Raw genomic sequence first — 24,166 nt, forward strand, 5'->3', positions numbered from 1 at the left:
ACCACTCTTTCCCTCCTCAATAAAGCACATTTGTCTTCTACGTTCTCAAACACACCAAATTTGTTTGTTGTAGGGCCTTTGCACTTCTTATTCCCTCTGCCTGGCATGGTTGGCCCTGAGATCTTCACTAATTGGCTCCTTCCTGTGATTCCTGTCTCAACTCAAACATCACCTCATCAAAGGTGATTTCGCTCACCACTTACTCCAGAGTAGACCTCTCAGCCATTCTCACATCCCATTGCCTCACATCACCCTACCCAGGTTTTGTTGTTCTCATATCACTGAAATGCCTGAAGTTATCTTGTTTTCTAATTTGCTTACTCCATTTACTGTCACTACAATATAAGCTCCAAGAGAACAGAGAACTTGTCTGTCTTGTTTACTACAGTATCTTCAGGGCCTAGTACAATATACATAGAGCCATTCAATAAACATGATTGGATAAGTAAATTAACCAAAATTTTCTCAAACTGTAAGCTCTAGTCTCCGATCTGAAGGAAATTCTCAATATAGCTCTCTGTTGTATTTCACCTGATGATATATCTATATATCTATATCTGTATCTGTATCACCTCCACAAGAGACAATGACCTTAGGTAAACAGATGTGAACACTCTTTTGCCATTTCACAGAGACGCTACATAGAGAAGTGAAAACATCAGCAGAATCACCTACAGACTGCAGTTATGCTTCTATTTCTGTATGAACCTGAAAAATATCAAGTACCAAGATGTGAAACAAAGAAAAAAATTAGGTTGTTGGCATAATAGAAATCATGCAGGTTTAAACTGCATGCTGCAGGATGCCCATTATCTATGTTAATGCCTTTCTAATGCTTTTATGGCTTTTAAAATTATTTAAATAATGCCTTTAAGTCCCTTCTCAATAAATCCCAGGTGTTATCAACATCTCTGACAGCCAGCAATTACATTCAGCTTTTTAAGCAGTTTCAAATGCATCATATAAAATGGAAAGTAGGGGTCAATATTAGCCAAGTTTTAGCATATGGTCAATTTGCCATGGAAATTCAGCTCCAAGTGTGGAGAATAAGTAACAGCAGAATACTGGAGGACTGATTAAGCTGAAAATGGGGTAGTCATAACATGGTAGTGAGAAAAAGAACTAAAACAATATATAGAACTCCCAACATATTTGTTTCAAAATCACAATTCAATGATACACAGTAAGAAGCTTTGATGCTAACTAAGCTTTGATGCTATCTAAATTTAAAAGGTTCAGAACAAAGTCACATAAATAAAAGTGATGTTATTAACGGATATTTTAGATAGAACTCTGGTAAGAGATTTCCAAATCTGTATTACTGATGCCGAGACACAAGTCTACTATTAATACAGCAGTACGTACAGCAGTGATATTGAGGCAGTGCAATATATTGAAAATATCATAGATTCCCACTTCTATTTACTAAACATGTGACCTTGGAAATCACTTATCTTTCTAGATTCCTAGGTTTCCTTATTTGCAAAAAAAAAAAAAAAAAAAAAAAAAAAAAAACTACAATACTGCTGTCTTCCATAATTATACTTCATGTTACAGTGGGGGCTCAGTAAGATAATGAATATAAAAGCATCTTACAAAGCATAAAACCCTATGTAAACCCAAGTCATATTGCGGGGAGAAAAAGTTAAATTTACCTTTATATGTTCTAAAACAGCAGTGGCAACATTTGTATGGAGATCAATAAGTCTTTTTTTCTCAAGGAGTTCTGGCAAAGAACTGCAAGTATCAAAAAATTAAATATTAACCAATAAATTTTCTAAAATGATGCAGACTTTATCCCATGTCTGGTGTTTACTCTGTGGAAACGCAGAACATTGAAACAGTGACAAGATGACAAGTTAAACTATCAACTAATTTAATCTCTAGGCTTGAATACCTACAGTATTTATTAATACAAGTGAAATGCTTCTTATTTTTAAAAATCTGGCTCCCAAATATTATTTCTACCATTTTACTTTCTGATTCCAAATTTTGGCGGTATAAACAAAATCAAATTAATGGAAATATGTTTTATCTGTATTTCTAAAACACATTTCCTCCCTCCTTCTTTTTTTTGAGACAGAGTCTCTATCTGTCGCCTGGGCTGGAGTGCAATGGCACGATCTCGAGTCACTGCAACCTCTGCCTCCTGGGTTCAAGTGATTCTCTCGCTTTAGCCTCCTGAGTAGGTGGGACTACAGGCATGCGCCACCATTCCCGGCTAATTTTCAAATTTTTTTTAGTAGAGATGGAGTTTCACCATGCTGGCCAGGATGGTCTTAATCTCTTGATCTTGTGATCTGCCTGCCTTGGCCTCCCAAAGTACTGGGATTACAGGCATGAGCCACCGCACCCAGCCTCCTCCCTCCTTAATGGCATTCAAAGTACAGAAAAACACTGCTTAACTTTTAGTGAAGAAAAGAGTATCGATAATAAAATTAATAATCACTTGGCCTACTTTATCATTAATAGTATTTTCCTTATAAAATTACCCCTATTACACAGTTCTAACTGGTGAAAGAATGAATGATCTCCTATATCTAAGTGGGAACTAAAATCAGCTTAAACATTTAGTTAAATATAACTTAGTTCTTTAAATTCAAAGTTATATTTGCTATTGCCTACAGTTTCCTACTAGGTAAAAACATTAACAATATTTTAGTTAAATAAAATAAATAAATAAAATCCTATCAACAGAAAGACTTCAAAGAGGATATATTGTTCACTTACCTAACAGCTGATGTTAGCTTAGCAGTATTGTCAGAAAGCATACTTATGGCTCCTTCATCTTCACCTTCTAGTCCCTTGTAAAGAAAAAAGGTCCCAATAGCTACTCAAAAATCCCAGGCCCAACCATAAAAATCAACACATTCCTAAGATTATTGATATACAGTAAGATTTTAAAGTCACCTAGAATAGCAATTCTCCTCCTCTGAGGTGCAAGCATACATATTTATGACAGTTACATAAAAGTTCTAGTAATGGCCAGTCTAATGGTTAGATGACTAAGTGATCAGCTGGCATTTTTTGGATAAGGAGAGAGGCCCAGAGACATGCCACAGGTCACATAGCAATAAATAATAGAGCTGAAATCTGAAGTTACATTGAAGTATGGTAGAATGAGCAGCACTGGAATATATATCTCTAAAATGAAGCTACATTATATATTTTTTCAAATCATATTTATATTAATATTTAATTTTCTTCTCTTCTCAATATTTAGATTTCTTTTTGATCACTTATGCAAGTTGAAAATATTTTTGTTATAAAAGCATTAAATGGCCTTGAATTTTTATAAGGAAAAAACCCAAATCTCTTTAGACAGATAACCCTCCTCTTTCCTACAATTCTTAGAAAGCAAACAGATTCTTACCATAATGCTTTTAAGTCGTTTGACCTCATCTTCCTGTGCTCTGTAAGATTCTAGTTCTTGCTGAACTGATTCTGCAACTTCTGGGAATGGACTAAAACAGTATTCCACAAGAACTATGAGTATGACATTAAAAGACGGATTTTTGTGTGAATTCTAAAATACACACAATGAAGATTTACTATTTTAAATATACTTATTTGGATTTGAATGTTATATATAACAAAGGCAGAAAACATTCAGCATAAATACAACTACATATCTTTCTGATATCTATAAATACTATTTCTTTAAAATGCATATAATACTTTACATCTAAAATTTAAATTTCATTTCTATTTTTCATTAACATCATCATACATTCTCTTCACCTATATGTTTTTAAAAGAAAAGGTAAAATATTTACATGACTGAAAATCAATGGAAGACAAGTCATGGTATATCAAATATCCATTAAATATTCCTACCCAAATTAATACATAATGTCAAAGGGTCCATACAACTACAAAGATACCATTTAAAAATATCACCTGCAAGTAACTGTGAAAAAATTCTTGTAAGTCAGAACTCATAATCTCCCAGAACACTACTGGTGAAAATAGCATTTGGGCCACAGCTTCGGTGGCCTAATACCTGATGTCTTCTTCTAGGACACTGTGGTTTAGCAGTAACTTACACAGACTTTAGGCAGAAGTGATCTGCAATCATGAGCAGCTCATGTAGAAAACACTGTACTAATCTTGACAAACTGTAGGTGAATACATGTTGATCATGAAATGTTTCTTAAAATGAATATTTTTCATCTACAGCCTAGGGGGAGGCCAGAAGCCTTTTCTCCTTTAAGAAAGAAGAGGTCATGTCTCATTAACAATGGAACAAGAACCTTTCCCCTCTTCCTCAGCTCTGACATCTGAAAATACCTCACTAATAATGAGCACATTTTATCCAACGGAGACTAGCAGAAACAGGAGTTCAGAAAGGATTCTGAGGAACATAGTTCAATTTCACCTCACAACCACAGGCATTTACTCCAGTTCCAGCTGAGTTTATGTTGGCAAAATAGCACTGAGGCCTCAGCATTGCACTGGGGAGTCAGAAACCCTTGTTCCATCCAATTATAATGGACACTTCCTTTATAGGCAAGCTCTCACCCTCTCAGGGCCCTAGCTTTATCTGTAAAATGTGCGAGTTTAACTGGATAATACTCAAAATCTCTGATATCTTTAGGTCTCAGAGTTAATAGAGAATAATTGCTCACATTTATTGAGCAATTTTACTGTACATCAAACACCATGCTAAGAATTTATCTTTTCTCTTTTTTTTTTTTAAGACGGAGTTTCACTCTTATAGCCCAGGCTGGAGTGCAATGTCATGATCTCGGCTCACTGCAACCTCATTTAGTCCTGATGAATCTGTTGAGGTAACTATCATAACTTAACCATTCATGGTTAAGACCGGGTGCTTTATGGTCTGCAAGACCCGGGTTTCATCCTTGGCTTTACTAACGAAAGCTGGATGACTTGGGCAAATTACTCCTTTAAATTCATTATCTCAATCTTCTTAAAAACCTTCTGAAATAGGGTAATAGGTAGAATTATTATCTCCCTATTTTACTCATGAGGAAAGTGAAGCTCAGAGAGGTTTACGTCACTTGTTTATGCTATCTCCAAGTGTCTTTGTGTCCATGTTACTACTGTAGTAAGATGCAGAGCAAAAGAACAGAACTACTCCTACTTAATGAATATGAGGTTAAAATTCTTACTATTCAACTGACCTCTTAGATTGTTCTTAAACATATGTTCTAAAAAAAAATTCAAAATTTCCATATTTGAATAAAGAGATTTTTTTCTTAAGCTTTTCTCTATTAGGGAATGCCAACTTCAAAATATTCTGTATTCTCTATAAATAATGCCTCTCTAATAAAAGTAATTTCTTGTCCTTCACCATTCTGGAGGGAAATGTAGATTATGGAATCCCAAAGGGAAGAGTATTATTTAAAATAATTAAAATTAATTAAAATAGTACCTAAAACTTCCATAGTGAGAAAGAGAAAGATAGGGACTTTTCTCCGCAGAGAAAGTCAAATCTTTGTTATGGCGATTTGATTTTCCAGCTTTAAAAAAAGTTGTAAGTAAAAAAAAGATAAAACACATTGAAAACCCAGCATGTTGAACCAAGTCTATATTCTACTTCTCTTTAAACAATAAATATAAGGCCAAAAAGAACAGCTGTATCAAGGACACACACACATTTTGAAATATTTTTTAAAAATCGTATTTTCATAATTGTTGATGAACAGTATTCTTTTTATCTGAGGAATAATATTTTTGTTTGTTTAGAGTGATTGCTCTAGCCATAATGATCACTAGATAACTTTTACAGCAGTAACTGAGCCTATGAAGTACCCTAAACTTTAAGGGGGCATAGCATCACATGGGATATGTATATCTGCCCACAGTAAACCACACAGCAAATTAATGCAGTTTTATCACTCATTGTTTCTAATGTACTTTGAATACATTTCTAGGCTTCAGGCTTAGATACTCTCTCCACAAGTATCTAAAACAAGTTTTACAAGAGGGCAACATGGAACAAAAAGGAAAAAAATCATCCCCAAAATCACAAAAACCAATTTCAGTGAAAGGCAGAAATGGTGCCAGTGGAGACAGCAACAAAACTGAAAAAGACTATCTGTAATAGCTTCAAAATCACATGGGATGATCTCATTGAAAGGAGAAGTGGTCCCTATAAAACAATAATTAACAAAAAACAACCTAGGAATCAGTGAGAAATGGAGAAATAAAGACAAATGTCTACGGACATTATAATTATAGCTTCCACTCATTGGGTGAATGAACCTACAGGACCCTTTTGAATTTTTTCTCAAATTCATTAAGGTGGATGACACCTTAATTTCTCTTTAAAAAAATGGATCTTTTACTTATTGATATTTTGCTTACCTTCCTTTATGTTTTTGCCAAAATTTATCAACCGGAGTTAAATCATAAGACTTCTTGTTTTTTCTCTTTGGTCTAGCACCAGCTGGAGAGTTTTCCACTCCTGAAGATTCTTCCAAATTAACCCTGTTTAAATGGAAATCCTAGGAAAAAGTAATCTTATGTTAAATAACTGTTTTCTAAGTCTCATCAAAATAGAATCTTGTTGCCCTTTCTAATGTTTCCAAAGACAAAATACAGATCTGAAATTTAAAAGACCTCCTCCCAATCTTTTGTTACATACAAATGTAATTTTGTGTATTTTAATGAAAGTATTAGATGTATATGATTAAAATTTCAAACAAGAAACAGAAAAACATGTTAATATGCTTGTGTATCCTTCTAGAAAAATACTGATGCATATAATAGCACATGTATATCCTCTTAATCTTTTTTAAAATGGGATTACAGTGTACATATATCTTTTTTCATTTAATAATGCATTTTACAGCTCTTTCTGTATCTGTATACATAGGTCTACTTCACTTTTATCATAACTACATAGTAGTCCAATGTTTGGCTAAATCAACTTATGTAACCAGGCCTCCTGATGCTTGGTCATTTCCAGTAACAAACGTTATCGTAAATATTTTTAAACTCTTAGTCAATATTCTGATGTGTCACTTGAGTGATGAATTGCAATTTTAAAAATTACAATAGATGCTATAATAAGAAGTGATGCACCTCTTTCACATAAACTTTAAGTCAGGCCAGTAGTTGCTAAACTTTCTTGCCTAGGACTAATTTTATTCATGGCTTTTGTACCCTTTCTGTAAAATACAAAAAAAACCCCAAAACCCCAAACCCAACCAAACCAAACCCACAAAAAACCATTAGTTTTTTGTATATAAAAGTAAAATAAAAGTAAGTATCTTTTTTATCTTTCCCCCAACTTCTTGCATTACATCTATGGGTTCCCTCACAAATAGCAGCATTTTATGGTTCAATGCCAACTAAAGAATAGTGAGAAATAAAACATGGTTATCAACAAGTAAATGATTAAGAAGGAAGATACAGTACGCAGAAATTATCCAGCATGACTGAAATATAATTATCTTAGTTCTAAGGTATCTGTATATATTTTAAATTAATGACTATTCTAGGTCTTAGCAAATAAAATATACTGAATGCAATTCAATCTCCTTTAGATAAAACAAGGTTATCAATACTGACTCTAGGTCCTTAACATAAACCTTGTAACTTTCTGAAATAAATGTTTTATAACAGTTTATTTCCTTGCCATTTTTCTTTTTGACATAAAAAACAGGATTTGAAAAATTACAGATGTCCAATTGTCATGGTGGAGTAACATGTCTATTTTCTTTTTTTTTTTTTTTTTTTTTTTTTTTGAGATGGAGTCTCACTCTGTCGCCAGACTGGAGAGCAGTGGTGTGATCTCGGCTCACTGCAACCTCCGCCTCCTGGTTCAAGCAAGTCTCCTGCCTCAGCCTCTCGAGTAGTTGGGACCACAGGCACACGCCACCACGCCCAGCTACTTTTTGTATTTTTAGTAGAGACAGGGTTTCACCATGTTGGCCAGGATGGTCTCGATCTCTTGACCTTGGGATCTGCCCGCCTTGGCCTCCCAAAGTGCTGGGCTTACAGGCGTGAGCCACTGTGTCTGGCCTAACATGTCTATTTTCTATCTAGTAAGTTACAGAAGCAATGAGGCAGCCTTCTTTTACTTGTATGTGGAGTCCATCAAAAAGAAAAATCACAAAAAGCATAGCTATCCTTTTTTTCTTAATTATACTTTAAGTTCTAGGGTACATGTGCACAGTGTGCAGGTTTGTGACATATGTATACATGGGCCGTGTTGGTTTGCCGCATCCATTAACTCATCATTTACATTAGGTATTTCTCCTAAAGCTATCCCTCCACCGAGCCCCCCATCCCCCGACAGGCCCCGGTGTGTGATGTTCCCCACCCTGTGTCCAAGTGTTCTCACTGTTCAATTCCCAGCTATGATTGAAAACATGCGGTGTTTGGTTTTCTGTCCTTGTGATAGTTTGCTCAGAATGATGGTTTCCAGCTTCATCCATGTCACTACAAAGGACATGAACTCATCCTTTTTTATGGCTGCACAGTATTCCATGCTGTATATGTGCCACATTTTCTTAATCCAGTCTATCATTGATGGACATCTGGATTGGTTCCAAGTCTTTGCTATTGTGAATAGTGTCCCAATAAACATACGTGTGCATGTGTCTTTATAGCAGCATGATTTATAATCCTTTGGGTACATACCCAGTAATGGGATTGCTGGGTCAAATGGTATTTCTAGTTCTAGATCCTTGAGGGATTGCCACACTGTCTTCCACAATGGTTGAACTAGTTTCCACTCCCACCAACAGTGTAAAAGCCTTCCTATTTCTCCACATCCTCTCCAGCATTTGTTGTTTCCTGACTTTTTAATGATCACCATTCTAACTGGTGTGAGATGGTATCTCATTGTGGTTTTGATTTGCATTTCTCTGATAACCAGTGAGTGCATTTCCTCAACAGACGCAGAAAAGACCTTCGACAAAATTCAACAGCCCTTCATGCTAAAACCTCTGAACAGTTTATTGAACTATTGAAGAATGTATATTCTGTTGCTTTGTGGTGGAGAGTTCTGTAGATGTCTGTTAGGTCCACTTAGGGCAGAGCTGAGTTCAATTCCTGGATATCCTTGTTAACTTTCTGTCTCGTTGATCTGTCCAATGTTGACAGTGGGGTGTTAAAGTCTCCCATTATTATTGTATGGGAGTCTAAGTCTCTTTGTAAGTCTCTAAGGAGTTGCTTTATTTATCTGGGTGCCCCTGTATTGGGTCATATATATTCAGGATAGCTCTTCTTGATGAATTGATTCCTTTAGCATTATGTAATGGCCTTGTCTCTTTTGATCTTTGTTGGTTTAAAGTCTGTTTTATCAGATACTAGGATTGCAACCCCTGCTTTTTTTTTTTTCTGCTTTCGATTTGCTTGGTAGATCTTCCTCCATCCCTTTATTTTGAGCCTATGTGTGTCTCTGCACATGAGATGGGTCTCCTGAATACAGCACACTGATGGGTCTTGACTCTTTATCCAGTTTGCCAGTCTGTGTATTTTAATCGGGGCATTTAGCCCATTTACATTTTAAGGTTAATATTGTTATGCATGAATTTGATCCTGTCATTATGATGTTAGCTGGCTATTTTGCCCGTTAGTTGATGCAGTTTCTTCCTAGCATCAATGGTCTTTACAATTTGGCATGCTTTTGCAGTGGCTGTTACCAGTGGTTCCTTTCCATGTTTAGTGCTTCCTTCAGGAGCTCTTGTAAGGCAGGTCTGGTAATGACAAAATCTCTCAGCATTTGCTTGTCTGTAAAGGATTTTATTTCTCCTTCACTTACAAAGCTTAGTTTGGCTGGATATGAAATACTGAGTTGAAAATTCTGTTCTTTAAGAATGTTGAATATTGGCCCCCACTCTCTTCTGGCTTGTAGAGTTTCTGCTGAGAGATCCACTGTTAGTCTGATGGGCTTCCCTTTGTGGGTAACCTGACCTTTCTCTCTGGCTGCCCTTAAGATTTTTTCCTTCATTTCAACCTTGGTGAATCTGACAATTATGTGTCTTGGGGTTGCTCTTCTCGAGGAGTATCTTTGTGGTGTTCTCTGTATTTCCTGAATTTGAATGTTGGCCTGCCTTGCTAGGTTAGGGAAGTTCTCCTGGATAATATCCTGAAGAGTGTTTTCCAACTTGGTTCCCATTCTCCCCATCACTTTCAGGTACACCAATCAAACATAGATTTGGTCTTTTCACATCGTCCCATATTTCTTGGAGGCTTTCTTTGTTTCTTTTTACTTTTTTCTCTAAACTTCTCTTCTCGCTTCATTTCATTCATTTGATCTTTAATCACTGATACTCTTTCTTCCACTTGATCGAAATGGCTACTGAAGGTTGTGCATGCATCACGTAGTTCTCGTGCCATGGTTTTCAGCTCCATCAGGTCATTTAAGGTCTTCTCTACACTGTTTATTCTAGTTAGCCATTCGTCTCATCTTTTTTCGAGGCTTTTAGCTTCCTTGCAGCGGGTTCAAACATCCTCCTTTAGCTCGGAGAAGCTTCTTATTACCGACTTTCTGAAGCCTACTTCTGTCAACTCGTCAAAGTCATTGTCTGTCCAGCTTTGTTCCGTTGCTGGCAGGAGCTGCAATCCTTTGGAGGAGAAAGAGTGCTCTGGTTCTTAGAATTTTCAGCTTTTCTGCTCTGTTTTCTCCCCATCTTTGTGGTTTTATCTACCTTCAGTCTTTGATGATGGTGACCTATAGATGTAGTTTTGGTGTGGATGTCCTTTTTGTTGATGTTGATGCTATTCCTTTCTGTTCGTTAGTTTTCCTTCTAACAGGTCCCTCAGGTCTAACAGGTCTGTTGAAGTTTGCTGGAGGTCCACTCCAGACCCTGTTTGCCTGAGTATCACCAGCAGAGGCAAAAGAACAGCAAATATTGCAGAACAACAAATATTGCTGCCTAATCATTCCTCTGGAAGCTTTGTCTCAGAGGGGCACCTGGGTGTATGACGTGTCAGTTAGCCCCTACTGGGAGTTGTCTCCAAGTTAGGCTACACGGGGGTCAGGGACCCACTTGAGGAGGCAGTCTGTCCGTTCTCAGAGCTCAAACACCATGCTAGGAGAACCACTGCTCTCTTCAGAGCTGTCAGACAGGGACGTTTAAGTCTGCAGAAGTTTCTGCTGCCTTTTGTTCAGAAGCATAGCTATCTTTCATTTGCGAGGCACTATTCTTAGCACCTTATATTAAGTCATTTGATCCTTACAATAACCTGTAGAAGCAGTAATAAAATTCCCATTCAAGAAGAAAAAATGGAGGTATAAAAAAGTTAATTGTCCAAAGTTATACATAAATATGTGGCAGAACCAAGATTAAAACTAAGCAGTCTGACTTCAGAGGCAGTGCTTTTAAGCAATATGTTTTAATTGTATCACAGCGAGAAGAGAGTGAGTGGAACTAGATTCTATCACTTGAAATTCCCTGTAGTGCAGAACATGGGTAGCCTCAGGTGATAAATAGGCAATTTAAAGACTAGAGAGTTACAATAAATGGTTGGAATGACAAAAGTATAGTATATTTCACTCTATTACTGTTTTTCCTACAGACCCCTCATATTATAATAGGGCAAGAAAGTGACTTTACTTCATCCTCTCAGTTTCCCATCCTCGTATCTAAACTTCACTTTGCACAAAAATCATCTATATAGGAAGAAAGTAAAAATAGCACAACTGTGGAAAACTATTTTAAACAATAACAGCTACATCTGGGAAGAAGCCTAGATTTAAAAAACTCTAACAAAATAAAAGATATTGAAGAGAAACATCTTTAAACACTTAAGTTTTATTAACTAGAATTTCTAGTGAAGTACTATTTCCATGGTGATGACACAGCTCATTCAAAATAAAAGTTAACTTGCTAGCGAAATTCCTGCTTTAAAAGTAGGAAAGCATGTTATTACTGAAGTATTGATGGAATACTTAAAACACAAAATAATAAAGGAATAAAAGATGTTAAGAATTCTGAGAAATAATTTAATAGCAAGGATATTTCCATTGTTTGCGTAATAGCAAGGCAAATAAAGGTAATTTCAATCTTTGAAGTTAGGAAATTAAAACATTCTGTGCTGTACTCAATCATGTTAAAGCAACTGAACATTTATACACAAATAAAAGACAACAGAATTAGTTTTAACATGGTAAAGTCTAATCTGTTTCCATTGACAGTCACATTTTGCTAACTTAGAAGATAGGACAAAGGTGCCCCAAATCACTACATATAAATAAATCCCATCAGGAAATGCTAAAAACATTGAGAAGCCTTGGGCAGTCTTGTTTTCCTTTCCCAAGTTAAGAGCACATCAGTAGAGCAGAGAGAGTTAATGTTAACAAAATAATCTCTGGATAATATAGGCAATACCTATTTATGCCGACTTGTAGTTCACAGGCAAAGCAAAATAAAAATATCTTTTATTTTGGCAAGAATTTAACCAACAATCAAATTAACCAACAAGAGAAATAAAATACAAGGGAGAATCTATTTAAAACTGGGAACACATATAAATACTTCCTGATAACGACGGAATTGAACAGAACTAAGGGATGTGACGAAGAGGAAAGGAAACTACCCACTGGCTCCACCAACATCTTCCACGGCTTTGGCTACTATCCTTTCTCCACATTAAAGCAATGTCCCATCAGTCATTTGAAGATGAGCACCTATATTGTCTCATCCTTGCACACAATCTTAGGGAGGATTCTCATCTCCAAAAAGAAGTATTTTCTTTGGAGAAAATCTTCATCTTAGGAGTTAAATAGTTTGGGAATAGGGTTGACACCAATGAGAGAAGAAATGATAAAGAAAATGTTTAATGCACACAAATACATTTGTGTGTATTTTCTCTAGAGCAGGCAAATATTCCTCCTATAAATCACAATTATTTCTTTCATACTTAAGATTTTAATTGTAAAACAAAAGCTATGAGTTTCATCACCTTTTGCCAAAGGCAGGTAAAAGACAAAATATGATAATATATTAAATAGAAGACAGAATTCTAAGACAGGAATAAGGATCATTGTCTTCATAAGATAGATCAACAGACTAATATATCAGGGTTTCAATATCTATAATAGTTTCAATTGGATTTAGGGAAAATTAAAGCATTATGAGAAAAATTTATTTTTCAAAGCTCATTCCTAAAACTAATTTCTGTAAGAGAAAATGTTAAAGACTAGGTACCTAAGCAAAAGGGAATTTAAAACTTATTTTTACTTTTCCTAAATGCTTCAAAACCAGTTTCTGTTCAACATTTGATAAAGTGGTGATAATGCCTCTAATGACAATTTACAGAAGCTCCTAGAGACTGTAATTCTATTTCTTACAGAGAAATCAATTATACACAACAATTAACAATTTTCTACCCTCAAAGAGCATGGATAACTATGGAACTCAATGAGAAGAGATCAGAAGCTTTACTCTAGAGAACAAGTTACACATCAGATGTTATTTGACATCCATCCCTCTACAACAGATACATATATATGAAGATGGGCTTGTAGCTAAAATGATGTAAATGTGTATTTATAATGGCACAGCTCTCCTGAGTGGCTGAAGAAACAAAATTCCCAGTCATGGTGATGATATGTGGTTTAAATCCATCTAACAATTTAAATCCAAATATTTTCTGCTTTACAGTCATCTGGTTTCTTTGGTTCACATAAATCAGTCTCTCAAATGAAACATAAGTAGAGCAAGGATTAAAACATGTTTGTTAGGAAGAAACAGGAAGACTCAGCCTTCCACTGATGCTTTCAAATTGTGTGCAAAGTCAACAGTCACTAATATAATTTTACAATTTCACAATACTACAACTTGTTATTTTAAAAAAAGGGTTCTTTAACCTCAGAGAATTTCACCATGGAAAATGTCTGGAAGCAAAAGTATCCCAGTAGAAATAAACAGCCCTAATAGCCCAGACTGTGGTACCCACTGTTTGTCACTCAAAGTAACCAAAGGCTTTTTGAGAAATGGATGCATCCAGGTCTGAGGCAGTAAATGAACATGATTAGCTTAGGATATTTTTCACACCAGGAAGCAAAGAAACTATCAAAGACTGATGGGGTTATGTCAAGAAGGTATCAAGACCAACATGACAGGCCAAAAATGAGATAATTCAAGCATCAAAATAAATGACTGTAACAGTGTAAAAACATCTCAAATATAAAAATCTGTTAGTTCATAAAATGATACTAAAACAAATGACTTCATTGATTGCCTCTGCAAATTACTAGGGTACTCACTAATTCTGAAAATTGACAAATGAAGACAATCAAGCATTTGTCCTAAGTAGGTGATAAAAAAAAAAAAAAACTTCTTTATATAAGCATGTTGGCTAAAAAAATGGAGGAGGAATAACAGTATCAGAAAATCACCATTTGCCATCAGTAATTAAAACAAAGAGGGAATAATTATCAGTGACATTTAAACCTTTAGGTAAAAGATTTATGGAGAACCCTTAATGGATGGATCATGCTGACAATACCTGAACCTACTGATCAATCTGTTCACTAACATTAGGACAAACAGACATTATGTACCACCTGATGTAATAAAACAGAAACTAAAGAATAAAACAGAAACTAAAGAACACTGCTAGTAAAGTGGCCTTGACAAAGAATTGAATGAGATCTAATCAATTTCCACAATCAATTAGTTTAAAGGAAGTATTGGGAATACAAAAGGATATAATCAGCCAAATGCCAAAATGTAGAAAATTCTATAGAAAAAGGACCTAATTCTTTCGATCAAAAAATGGCAATTAAAAAGAAGCGAGGAGGGAGGAACTGAGAGATTTAAGAGATGTATCAACTAATGCCATGTATAGATGTATTTCTGGATCCTTATTTGAACAAGCCAATTGTAAAGAAGCATCTTTGAAACAATGAATACAGAGCGGGTATTTTACCAGGAAATTATCATTAATTTTGTCGGGTAAGATTATAACTTTAAAAAATAGATACATGCTGAAGTATTCATCCTTAGATCATATAATACCAGTGAAGCTGAACAATGTAAATATGAGTTCATTACAGTATTCTCTGTATTTGTGTTATTTGAAATATTCCCTAGTAAAAGTTTTAAAAATTTCATTCATAACAGTACCAAAAAAATGAAGTACAACCCACAATTGTTTTGCTCATCCATACTGGATAAGGAACAATAAATACTATGACCAAGAAAAAAAAATCTTTATTATTTTATGCCACTGAGGTTAGAGGGTTAGACTAAGTAGCACAACCTAACCTATCTTAATTCAGAGGCCAAGGTATTCTTTACAGCATCAGCAATATATTTGGGAAGCTTGTTCATTTTTATTAAAGCAGAGCTGTTTACAACCCTAGGACTCATAAGCTGGAACCCTTCCACCCACCAGATACACTGCTGGCAATATGCAAACATTTCTACCAGTCTTCATGTGATAATTTCAGCTCATAAGCAATTCATTCAATCTCTAAAAGTAGTAAAGAATTTGGGCCTTATGATTTAGAATTGCACTGTCCAATACAGTTGCCAGTAGTCACAGGTGGCTACTGAGTACCTTCAATGTGGTTAGTCTGAATTGAGATGCGATGTAAATGTAAAATATATAATTTATAAGACTTAAATATAAAAAGAAAAAACATCTAATATCTTAAATTGATTATATAATTATTAATTGATTATATGATCCTATATTATGCTGAAATGCAAATATTTTGAATATATTTGATTATATAAAATATAGTATTAAATCTTTGTAAAATGTTCCATCATAAATATACACAAATGTTATGCAACTAGAATATAAGGCAAAAAAATAAAAACTATAGCAGCTAAAGTTAGATCAGCAAATAGTACATACTTTTTCTCCCTTAGATTAAATAAAAATTCAGTCCAAGTTCAGACACATCAACAAATATGGAGATATACTGAAACAGTGCTATTTTTAAAAAGTGAATGAAATCAGGGATATCTTCTGGGCTTTTACATAGCCTACAGACCTTCAGTAGATACTTCCTATCAAGTACAGTAAAATATGTATTTGCTTGGATTAAATGAGTAAAAGTTTACATTACACTTTTGACTTTTAGGCAAATGCTTGAAATTAGGCTACATAGTGCTGACCAAGAGGTTTTGTGTTAATAAAGATTAGAGGATCAATAGAATGTTAACCCTGGACTCAAAGCATCAATCTTGAACTATATCTAGGCATCTGTTACACCACAATTATACATCTTTAAGGAAATAGGTGTTCCTGAAATGCTTCTCTTATAACCTTAGCTAGGTGCATTAGCTCATGCCTGTAATCCCAGCACTTTGGAAGGCTGAGGCGTGTGGATCACCTGAGGTCAGGAGTTCTAGAGCAGCCTGGTTAACATGGGGAAACCCCATCTCTATTAAACATACGAAAACTAGCCGGGCACGGTTACACACTCCTGTAGTCCCAGCTACTCAGGAGGCTGAGGCAGGAGAATCACTTGAACCTGGGAGGCGAAGGTTGCAGTGAGCCGAGATCGTACCACTGCACTCTAGCTAGGGTGACAGGGTGAGATTCCATCTCAAAAAAAAAAAAAAATAAATAAAATAAAAAATAAAATGCTTTTCTTACAATCTTTTAAAAAAATATGTATTTGGAAAACACTTCTTTTTTTTAATTCTTGACCGGAAAAAAAGGTAAACTTTAATTAAAGTCCCTATGTATATTAGTATAACTTCCGATTTAATGTTTCAAATAATAAGAGTCAGTGGCAGAGGGTAAAAGGTTCAAAAAGAGAATCTAAGATTTGAAAAAACAAAGGCCAAGTAAAACACAGAGATAAAATAATGTCCATCCCTTTGACTGAAGTCAACAGTTCTCCAGCTGAACAATCAAATTTACCCCTCCTGCAACCAAGATATAATAAAAAAGAATCAGGGCTTCTAATTACTAATTTTGCTTCTTATATCCCAATAAAAAGAGATGGGTACTGCAAAGTTTTTTGTTGTTGTTGTTGTTTTGTGTTTTTTTTGTTTTTTTTTTTTTTTTTTTTTACCAGAAGAGTGCACTTCCCGTTTAAAATGAGAAAACTTATCTTTCTGACACAGAGGGAAGCTGTGTGAATTTTCATAGTTGTTTCTAAGGTCTAACATATAAACAATTATCAACGGTGCAGATTTTCAGGCAAAGACATTTAATACAAAAAGTAAACTGCAATTGTAAGTTAACATTTACTATCTAGTTACTCCATCTTGTGGAGGCAAAGGGTATAATTATTAAGTGTTTTAAAAGCTCTGAGGACCTTCAAAAGTAGCAGGTTTAACAATCAACAAAAATGTGTGTGATTATAATTTATGACATCTCAGTTATAGTTTGTTCACATCCAGAAACTACATTAGGATTAATGAACAGAATTAAGTCACGTTAAGTTGTACAGTTAATTATAACCAACCTCTTCAAAGATTCCCAACTTTTTATGTGAAGATTAAACAAAAACAACTCTACCATCTAGTTTCACCACCTTTCATTTTTAAAAGGATATTTTTCACTTCAAATAGTAGGAAATAAAAATTAGTATAAAGGCCAGTATAAAAACACATTTCATAGTCTTTTTTATTCTCATCTCATTCTGAAATAGTGAAAACCTCATCAAGGACCAGTATTATCCTTGTTTGGTTTTAGGGAGTCTCTGCCCTAAGTTTTATTTCCCAATTTCCTCTTCTGACAATGGAGACTGAGTCTACTCTTTTCATGTTGCAATTATTTGTACATGTGTCTTATCTCCTGTACTCAAAGCACCCTGTACGCTAAATTCCTCCATCCAGGGGAGTGAAGAGGGAGCCCTGGGACTCTTAAAATTCAGGAATTGGAAAGGATCCCTAGACAACTCAGTGTTTTTAGATTGCCTTAACACCACCACTGGCAGGTGTGATGAGGTACCCGGAATCTGTATGCTATGCTCTTATTAAGACGCTTGCCCCTTGCTCCCACCCAACAGTAAGGGCCCCACCAACCAAATATGATTTGAGACTACCAATACTATCCTATTAATGCCCATTAATCCCTGTACAACTCTTTAACTCCCAAGCCCACTGAGACCCCATCTCCTATTCTTACCCTACTCTTGAAATACTGTCATCACTTCTGGAACCCACACTCAGTCATCAGCAAAATCTCCTATTCTGAACATCCTCTCTAAACTTTCCCCATTCTTTCTTGCTCTAATTGAACTCCAACTGGCTAACCCCTGCAGCCTTCTCAAATGGGAACATGATTTTTTTGTTTGTTTGTTTAACCTCTCACAGCTCATACCACTGGATCTGAGACTGGAATTAGGTGTCTTCCTTGCTACTCCCAGACTCTTTACTTGCCCTCTTTCCTAAAACTACTCTAGCCCTGAAACTCGTATCATCAGCTTACTGTAACCATGGCTCTCAATTGGGCAATTTTGCCTCTTTCTGCCACCTGGGGTATAATTGGCGATGTGTGAAGACGTTTTGGTTGTCACAACTGAGGAAGTTCCACCGGAACCTAGAGAGTCAAGGCCAGGAATGATGCTAAGCATCCTACTATGCACAGGACAGCTCCCCCTGCCCCCCAACAAAGAATGATCAGGTTCACAATGTCAATAATGCCAAGGTTGAGAAATCCTGGCCTACCCTGCTCACTAATGCCACCTGCAGGACACTCTTATCTCCTGCATCATTAACTTTGCTCTTTGGATCATTCCCATTAGTATACAAACATATTGTAATTTCCCTCATTTAAAAATATTTCCGTCCGGGCGCAGTGGCTCATGCTTGTAATCTCAGCATTTTGGGAGGCTGAGGACCAGACTTTTTTCCTGAACTCCAGACTCATGTAACTACCTACTCAACATTTACATTTTGATATCTTAATGGGCATCTCACTCTTCGAGACAGGGTCTTTACTCTGTCACCCAGGCGGAAGCACAGTGGTGTGATCACAGTTCACTGTAGTAGCCTCAACCTGCTGGGGATCAACTGATCCTCCCACCTCAGTCTCTTGAGTAGGTGTGCCACCACAACTCATTAATTTTTATTTTTTGTAAAGATGGTGCTTCCTTATGTTGCCAGGCTGGTCTTGAACTCCTGGGCCCAAGTGATCCTCCTGCCTTGGCCTCCCAAAGTGCTAAGAGTACGGGTATGAGCCACCATGCCTGGCTGGCATCTCATATTTAACATATCCAAAACTAAACATCTGATCTTCCCTGGGGAAACTGCCTTTTTCATCCCACTAAACAACAATGTCTTGCCATTTGCAAAGGCTAAAACCTTGGAGTCATCTTTGAGTTCTCTCTCTCTCTACATCTACCTCCCACATCTAACTCATCAGCAAATCCTATACTTTACAGTCAGTATCAAAATCACAGCACTTACCATTTCTGTTATGGTATAAGCCACTATCATCTCAGCTAAGATAACTGCAACAGCCTCCTAACTGATCTCCTTGCTCTTCCTGTGCCCCCAAGGAGTCCATTTTCAATATAACAGCTAGAGTGACAGTCTTAAAATGTATACCAGAATCCTATGTGGTTCCCCATTTCCATCAAATTAAAATCAATGTCCTTTCAATGGCCTTTACAATAATGATACAATTACATACTATAATCCCTAGAGTTCTGTATTATATTGCTTCCTGGGTCCTATTCAACCTTTTCTCCTTCTCTTCTCCCCCTGCCTCACTTCATTGTAGCCATCTGGCTGCCTTGCCACTTTCCAAACATATCAGGTATCCTTCTGCTTATGTTCTTTTCCCACATAGCTATATAATTCACTACCTTACCTCCTTTAGATCTTTACTCAAATGTCACTTTATCAGTGAGGTTTCCCCTGTTTTAAAATTTCACTCCTGTTCACCATTATCTGCTTTACTGTCCTTCAGGGTATCTTCCACCTTCTGAAATGCTGCAAGTTTTTTTTATTTATTGCCTGTTTCCCCTACTAGAATGTAAGCTCTAGAAAGACAGAAAAGCTATTGTTTTTGTTACTACTGAAGCCGGGGTTTAGAAAGTGTGTTAAAGAGTAGGCACTCAAATATTGGTAGAATTGAATTCCTCCTCTCCCACCTCTTACTTGACCTCCTAAAGCCAGCTTCCATGTTCTACTACTTAGGGTTTAATCCAAGAGTCCCTTTGATTCTTCCTGCCCTCTCTACTGAACTAAAGCTGACTGCTATTTCTTTGACACTCATCCTAGAGTCATGGCATAGGAGAACTGCCAATTTCCATCAGTAATCCTAAATCTGATTTATTTAAATAAACACTTTTGAGCCAATAGCCAGGTTTTAAAGAAATAAACCAAATCATCTACTGCATGTCTTTCATTTCCTTTTTCTTTTTTAAGACTAGGTCTTGCTCTGTCACCCAGGCAGGAGTGCAGTGGCACAATCTTGGCTCATTGCAACCTCCACCTCCTCGGTTCAAGCAATTCTCAAGCCTCAGCCACCCAAATAGTTGGGATTACACACATGTGCCACCACGCTTGGCTAATTTTTGTATTTTCAATAGAGACAGGGTTTCGCCACGCTGGCCAGGCTGGTCTTTAGCTCCTGGTCTCATGTGATCCACCTGCCTTGGCCTCCCAAAGTGCTGGGATTATAGGCATGAGCCACTACACTCAGTATTTCATTTCCTGTTTATATGACATTTTGGGCAATCTTTACAATCATGATATGATTATATAGTATAATCCCTAGAGTCCTGAGCTAGGAGTTAGTAAACTACAGTATTAGTTTTAACAAAGCCAATGATTTGAGTTCAAATTCTTTAATGTCTATCTATCAAATAGAGACTATTCTGGCCCTATTACATAGTGTCTCATAGAGAAATCATTCATGTAGCTATTTTCTTTCCATTGCCTTTGAAGACTGAAGCTGTGTTTTATTCACCTGTGTATGTCACATGCTAAACACAACATTTACCAGCTAAATTTACATATGCATAAATACAAATTTTTGCTATAAACATAAAATCAGATACGTGGGATTACTTCAGAAAACATATGGTATAACATAAAAAATACTATTTGTTTTTTTTAACATAAAATGAGGTTTAACTGATTGCCACAGAAAAGGGAGAAATTGTAGCTTTTCTCTTAAGGGAGAACACATTTATTTACTTATTCAGTTTGAAAATTAAAAATAAAACATGATAGTCCATTTTCTTCAATTGTTTTCTTTTCCTTCTTTTCCATGGCCAACAAAAACACTACTTTACCCTATAAAGATCATAAATTTGAAACTTTAAACTTCAATGGTTCACTATTTTCCAGCATCCATGCCCCGTAATACCAAATCCCATCACTTGTTTTGTTCATAGGTCTCAGTTCCATCCTTCTCATTTTTGTTTCTGTAGCCATGATGTTAATTTTAAATTAAGGGGAATACTGCATGTTACTACATTTCAGTAATAAGTGCTGTATTTAGTCTCTTACCAGTACATCATGCACCAATGCTTGATATGTCCAAGTATGATGTAAAGGAGTTGCCAAATCTATGTTTCTGTCAACAAGGACTAATAAGGGCCTTTGGAAGCTGTAAATATATATTAAAAAAAACAATTACATAACTCTTGATACCAGTGTATACATTTAAAATATTCTACTACTTTCCAGTATATGCCATTTTGATATGAATAATAGTATGCTAATATTGACAATTCATAATACTTTGTTTTTTAGTATATGTGCTGCTGAAGCAAGCACCACAATACTTTGCTTTTTGTTGAGACAGGGTCTTGCTCTGTCACCTAGGCTGGAGTGCAGTGGTGCAATCATAGCTAACTGCAGCCTTGAACTCCTGGGCTCAAGCAATCCTCCTGCCTCGGCTTCTGGAGTAGCTGGGACTACAGGCGTGCACCACCACACACCTGGCTATTTTTAAACATTTTTATAGAGATGGGGGAGGCTGGCTTTTAAAAAACAAATTTAACATTGTCACACAATTACAGTGATGCTTTGGACTACTTACAGCTTGTGTACGATGCCAGATTACAAATTTTACTTAGGAAACTTTATTTTTTTTTTTGAGACTCTGTCACCCAGGTTGAACTGTAGTGGCACAATCACAGGTCACTGCAGCCTTGACCTCCCAGGCTCAAGTAATCCTCCCACCTGAGCCTCCCAATTAGTTGAGACTCCAGGTGTACACCACCACTCTTGGCTAATTTAAAAATCTTTTTTTAGAGGTGGGGGCACCTAACCGCATTGACTAGGTTGGTCTTGAACTCCTAGGCTCAAGTGATCCTCCCACCTTGGCCTCCCAAAGTACTAGGATTACAGGCGTGAGTTATCATGCCCTGCCAGGAAACTTTAAGGAAAAAACTCTATGTAAATATTTCTATAGAATAAATTGTGTAGTTAGCAAAACAATAAGCTGCTTCTATTTAGATGTTTTTGACATTTTTGTAAAAAAGGCAGTAAGGAATAGTTATTGTCAGCTTCAGGGAAAACAAAGAGAGTAGGAGCTTATAAATTTACACAAATGTTTGACAGTTTCATAAATTATAATTTTTTCCCTATAAACACAAACTCAAAAAAGCAGACCCTGGAGTAGAGCCTCAAAAAACTCTATACCACTATAATATACAAAATGAAAACATAATGCCATAATGGTACCTAATTATATTATCATCCCCTTAACAGAGAAGGCATATGACACCTCGTGTACTGTTACTCCATTATTACAATTTAGATGTGAAATAAACTACTACCAAAAGCAAACTGAGGCACAGTCATCTGGTTACCATGTGTCTACATTAGTTTTAGAGATCTGCTTTGGAGGCACTATCATATCAAGAGTGCACACCACTTTTCAAAAGGCATCACTATCTGTTTACATGTTTCCTTTTGCCATAGACTCCTCATTATTTTAGTGACTCATTACACTGTTCTGGGTATAGGACAGTGGACTTTCCTAACTGCATTGACTCTGGGATAAAAAGTCAGAGTGGCACCCTCGCAATCTACTATGATTTATTACATCAGAGCTAGACGGAAGGTAAGGGAGGATGGCCTACCGCAGGGTTTCTTAACCCTAGCAGTACTGACATTTGGGGCTGGATAATTTCTTGTTATAGGGGGTTGTGGTGTGCATTATAGGATGTTTAGCAGCATCCTACAATGTATACTACAAGATTCTAGTAACACCTACCAGTTATGACAACCAAACATGTCTCCAGACATTACCAAATGGCTATGGGTGGGCAAAAACTGCTCTTAGTTGAAAATCACCAGCCTACGGTTGGATTCAAATGTATTTAACAATAGTCCAGCAAGGTTGTGACCACTAATGAAAATGATTAAGAAATACATCCAACAAGTTGAGAAACAAGATGCCCATATTATGATAATGTGAATAAATTTTAAAAAATTATCCAAATAAAACAGTGCCTTTATACTGGTTTCTAAGGCCTATACCAGAGAGCTATAAAAAGGGAACTATTAAGTAAGGTATGACACAGTGGTAGGTTCTGTTTAAAAAAAAAAAAAATCAGATGAGAAATTGGTGTTTTTCTTCTACCTAATGAGAAACATTTTGAAGAATATTTAAAACCAGCAATGAAATCATAGAACCATTTAAAATAACGTGGAAACTGAGACAGTTAACCAAACAATTGAAACACAGTGTTAGTGTGAACTCTGTATTACACAAGTAGTTTGTAAAGCTGTAGGAGACACCAGACTGACTTGAAATGAAGTCTACAGAAGGTTATTATGAAATTATTATTTCTAGTGGGCAGTTATTTCTCTGGGCATCTATTTATTCTCACAGGCTTTATTTATTAATTCATCTAAACTGGGGTTAAGAATTAATTTTCCAGAATATAATCTCTTATTTATTTATTTATTTTATTTTATTTTTTTTGAGACTGAGTCTTGCTCCGTCGCCCTGGCTGGAGTGCAGTGGCCAGATCTCAGCTCACTGCAAGCTCCGCCTCCCGGGTTTACGCCATTCTCCTGCCTCAGCCTCCGGAGTAGCTGGGACCACAGGCGCCCGCCACCTCGCCCGGCTAGTTTTTTGTATTTTTTAGTAGAGACGGGGTTTCACCGTGTTAGCCAGGATGGTCTCGATCTCCTGACCTTGTGATCCGCCCGTCTCAGCCTCCCAAAGTGCTGGGATTACAGGCTTGAGCCACCACGCCCGGCTAATCTCTTCTTTAAATAATTCTCAGCCATTTGAGTGTGTTTCTTTACTTCTTTACTCCATTACTATTAACAATCAAAAGTTAAATATACTA

General features: G+C 36.3%; 1 protein-coding gene across 2 annotated transcripts in view; it reads right to left on the reverse strand.

Moving 5' to 3' along the window:
• Positions 1 to 24,166, reverse strand: part of SCFD1 (sec1 family domain containing 1) — a 104,304-nt gene that overhangs the window by 51,333 nt on the left and 28,805 nt on the right. For both annotated transcript variants that reach the window (XM_050797843.1, XM_050797844.1), the window contains 5 exons: positions 21,363 to 21,462; positions 6,331 to 6,470; positions 3,374 to 3,464; positions 2,731 to 2,804; positions 1,656 to 1,737 (listed from right to left, as the gene is read on the reverse strand). In XM_050797843.1, the coding sequence (XP_050653800.1) occupies positions 1,656 to 1,737; positions 2,731 to 2,804; positions 3,374 to 3,464; positions 6,331 to 6,470; positions 21,363 to 21,462 (487 nt within the window). The remainder of the gene's footprint in view (positions 1 to 1,655; positions 1,738 to 2,730; positions 2,805 to 3,373; positions 3,465 to 6,330; positions 6,471 to 21,362; positions 21,463 to 24,166) is intronic.

Source organism: Macaca thibetana, chromosome 7, assembly GCF_024542745.1.
Source record: "Macaca thibetana thibetana isolate TM-01 chromosome 7, ASM2454274v1, whole genome shotgun sequence".
NCBI classification, from domain to species: Eukaryota; Metazoa; Chordata; class Mammalia; order Primates; family Cercopithecidae; genus Macaca; species Macaca thibetana.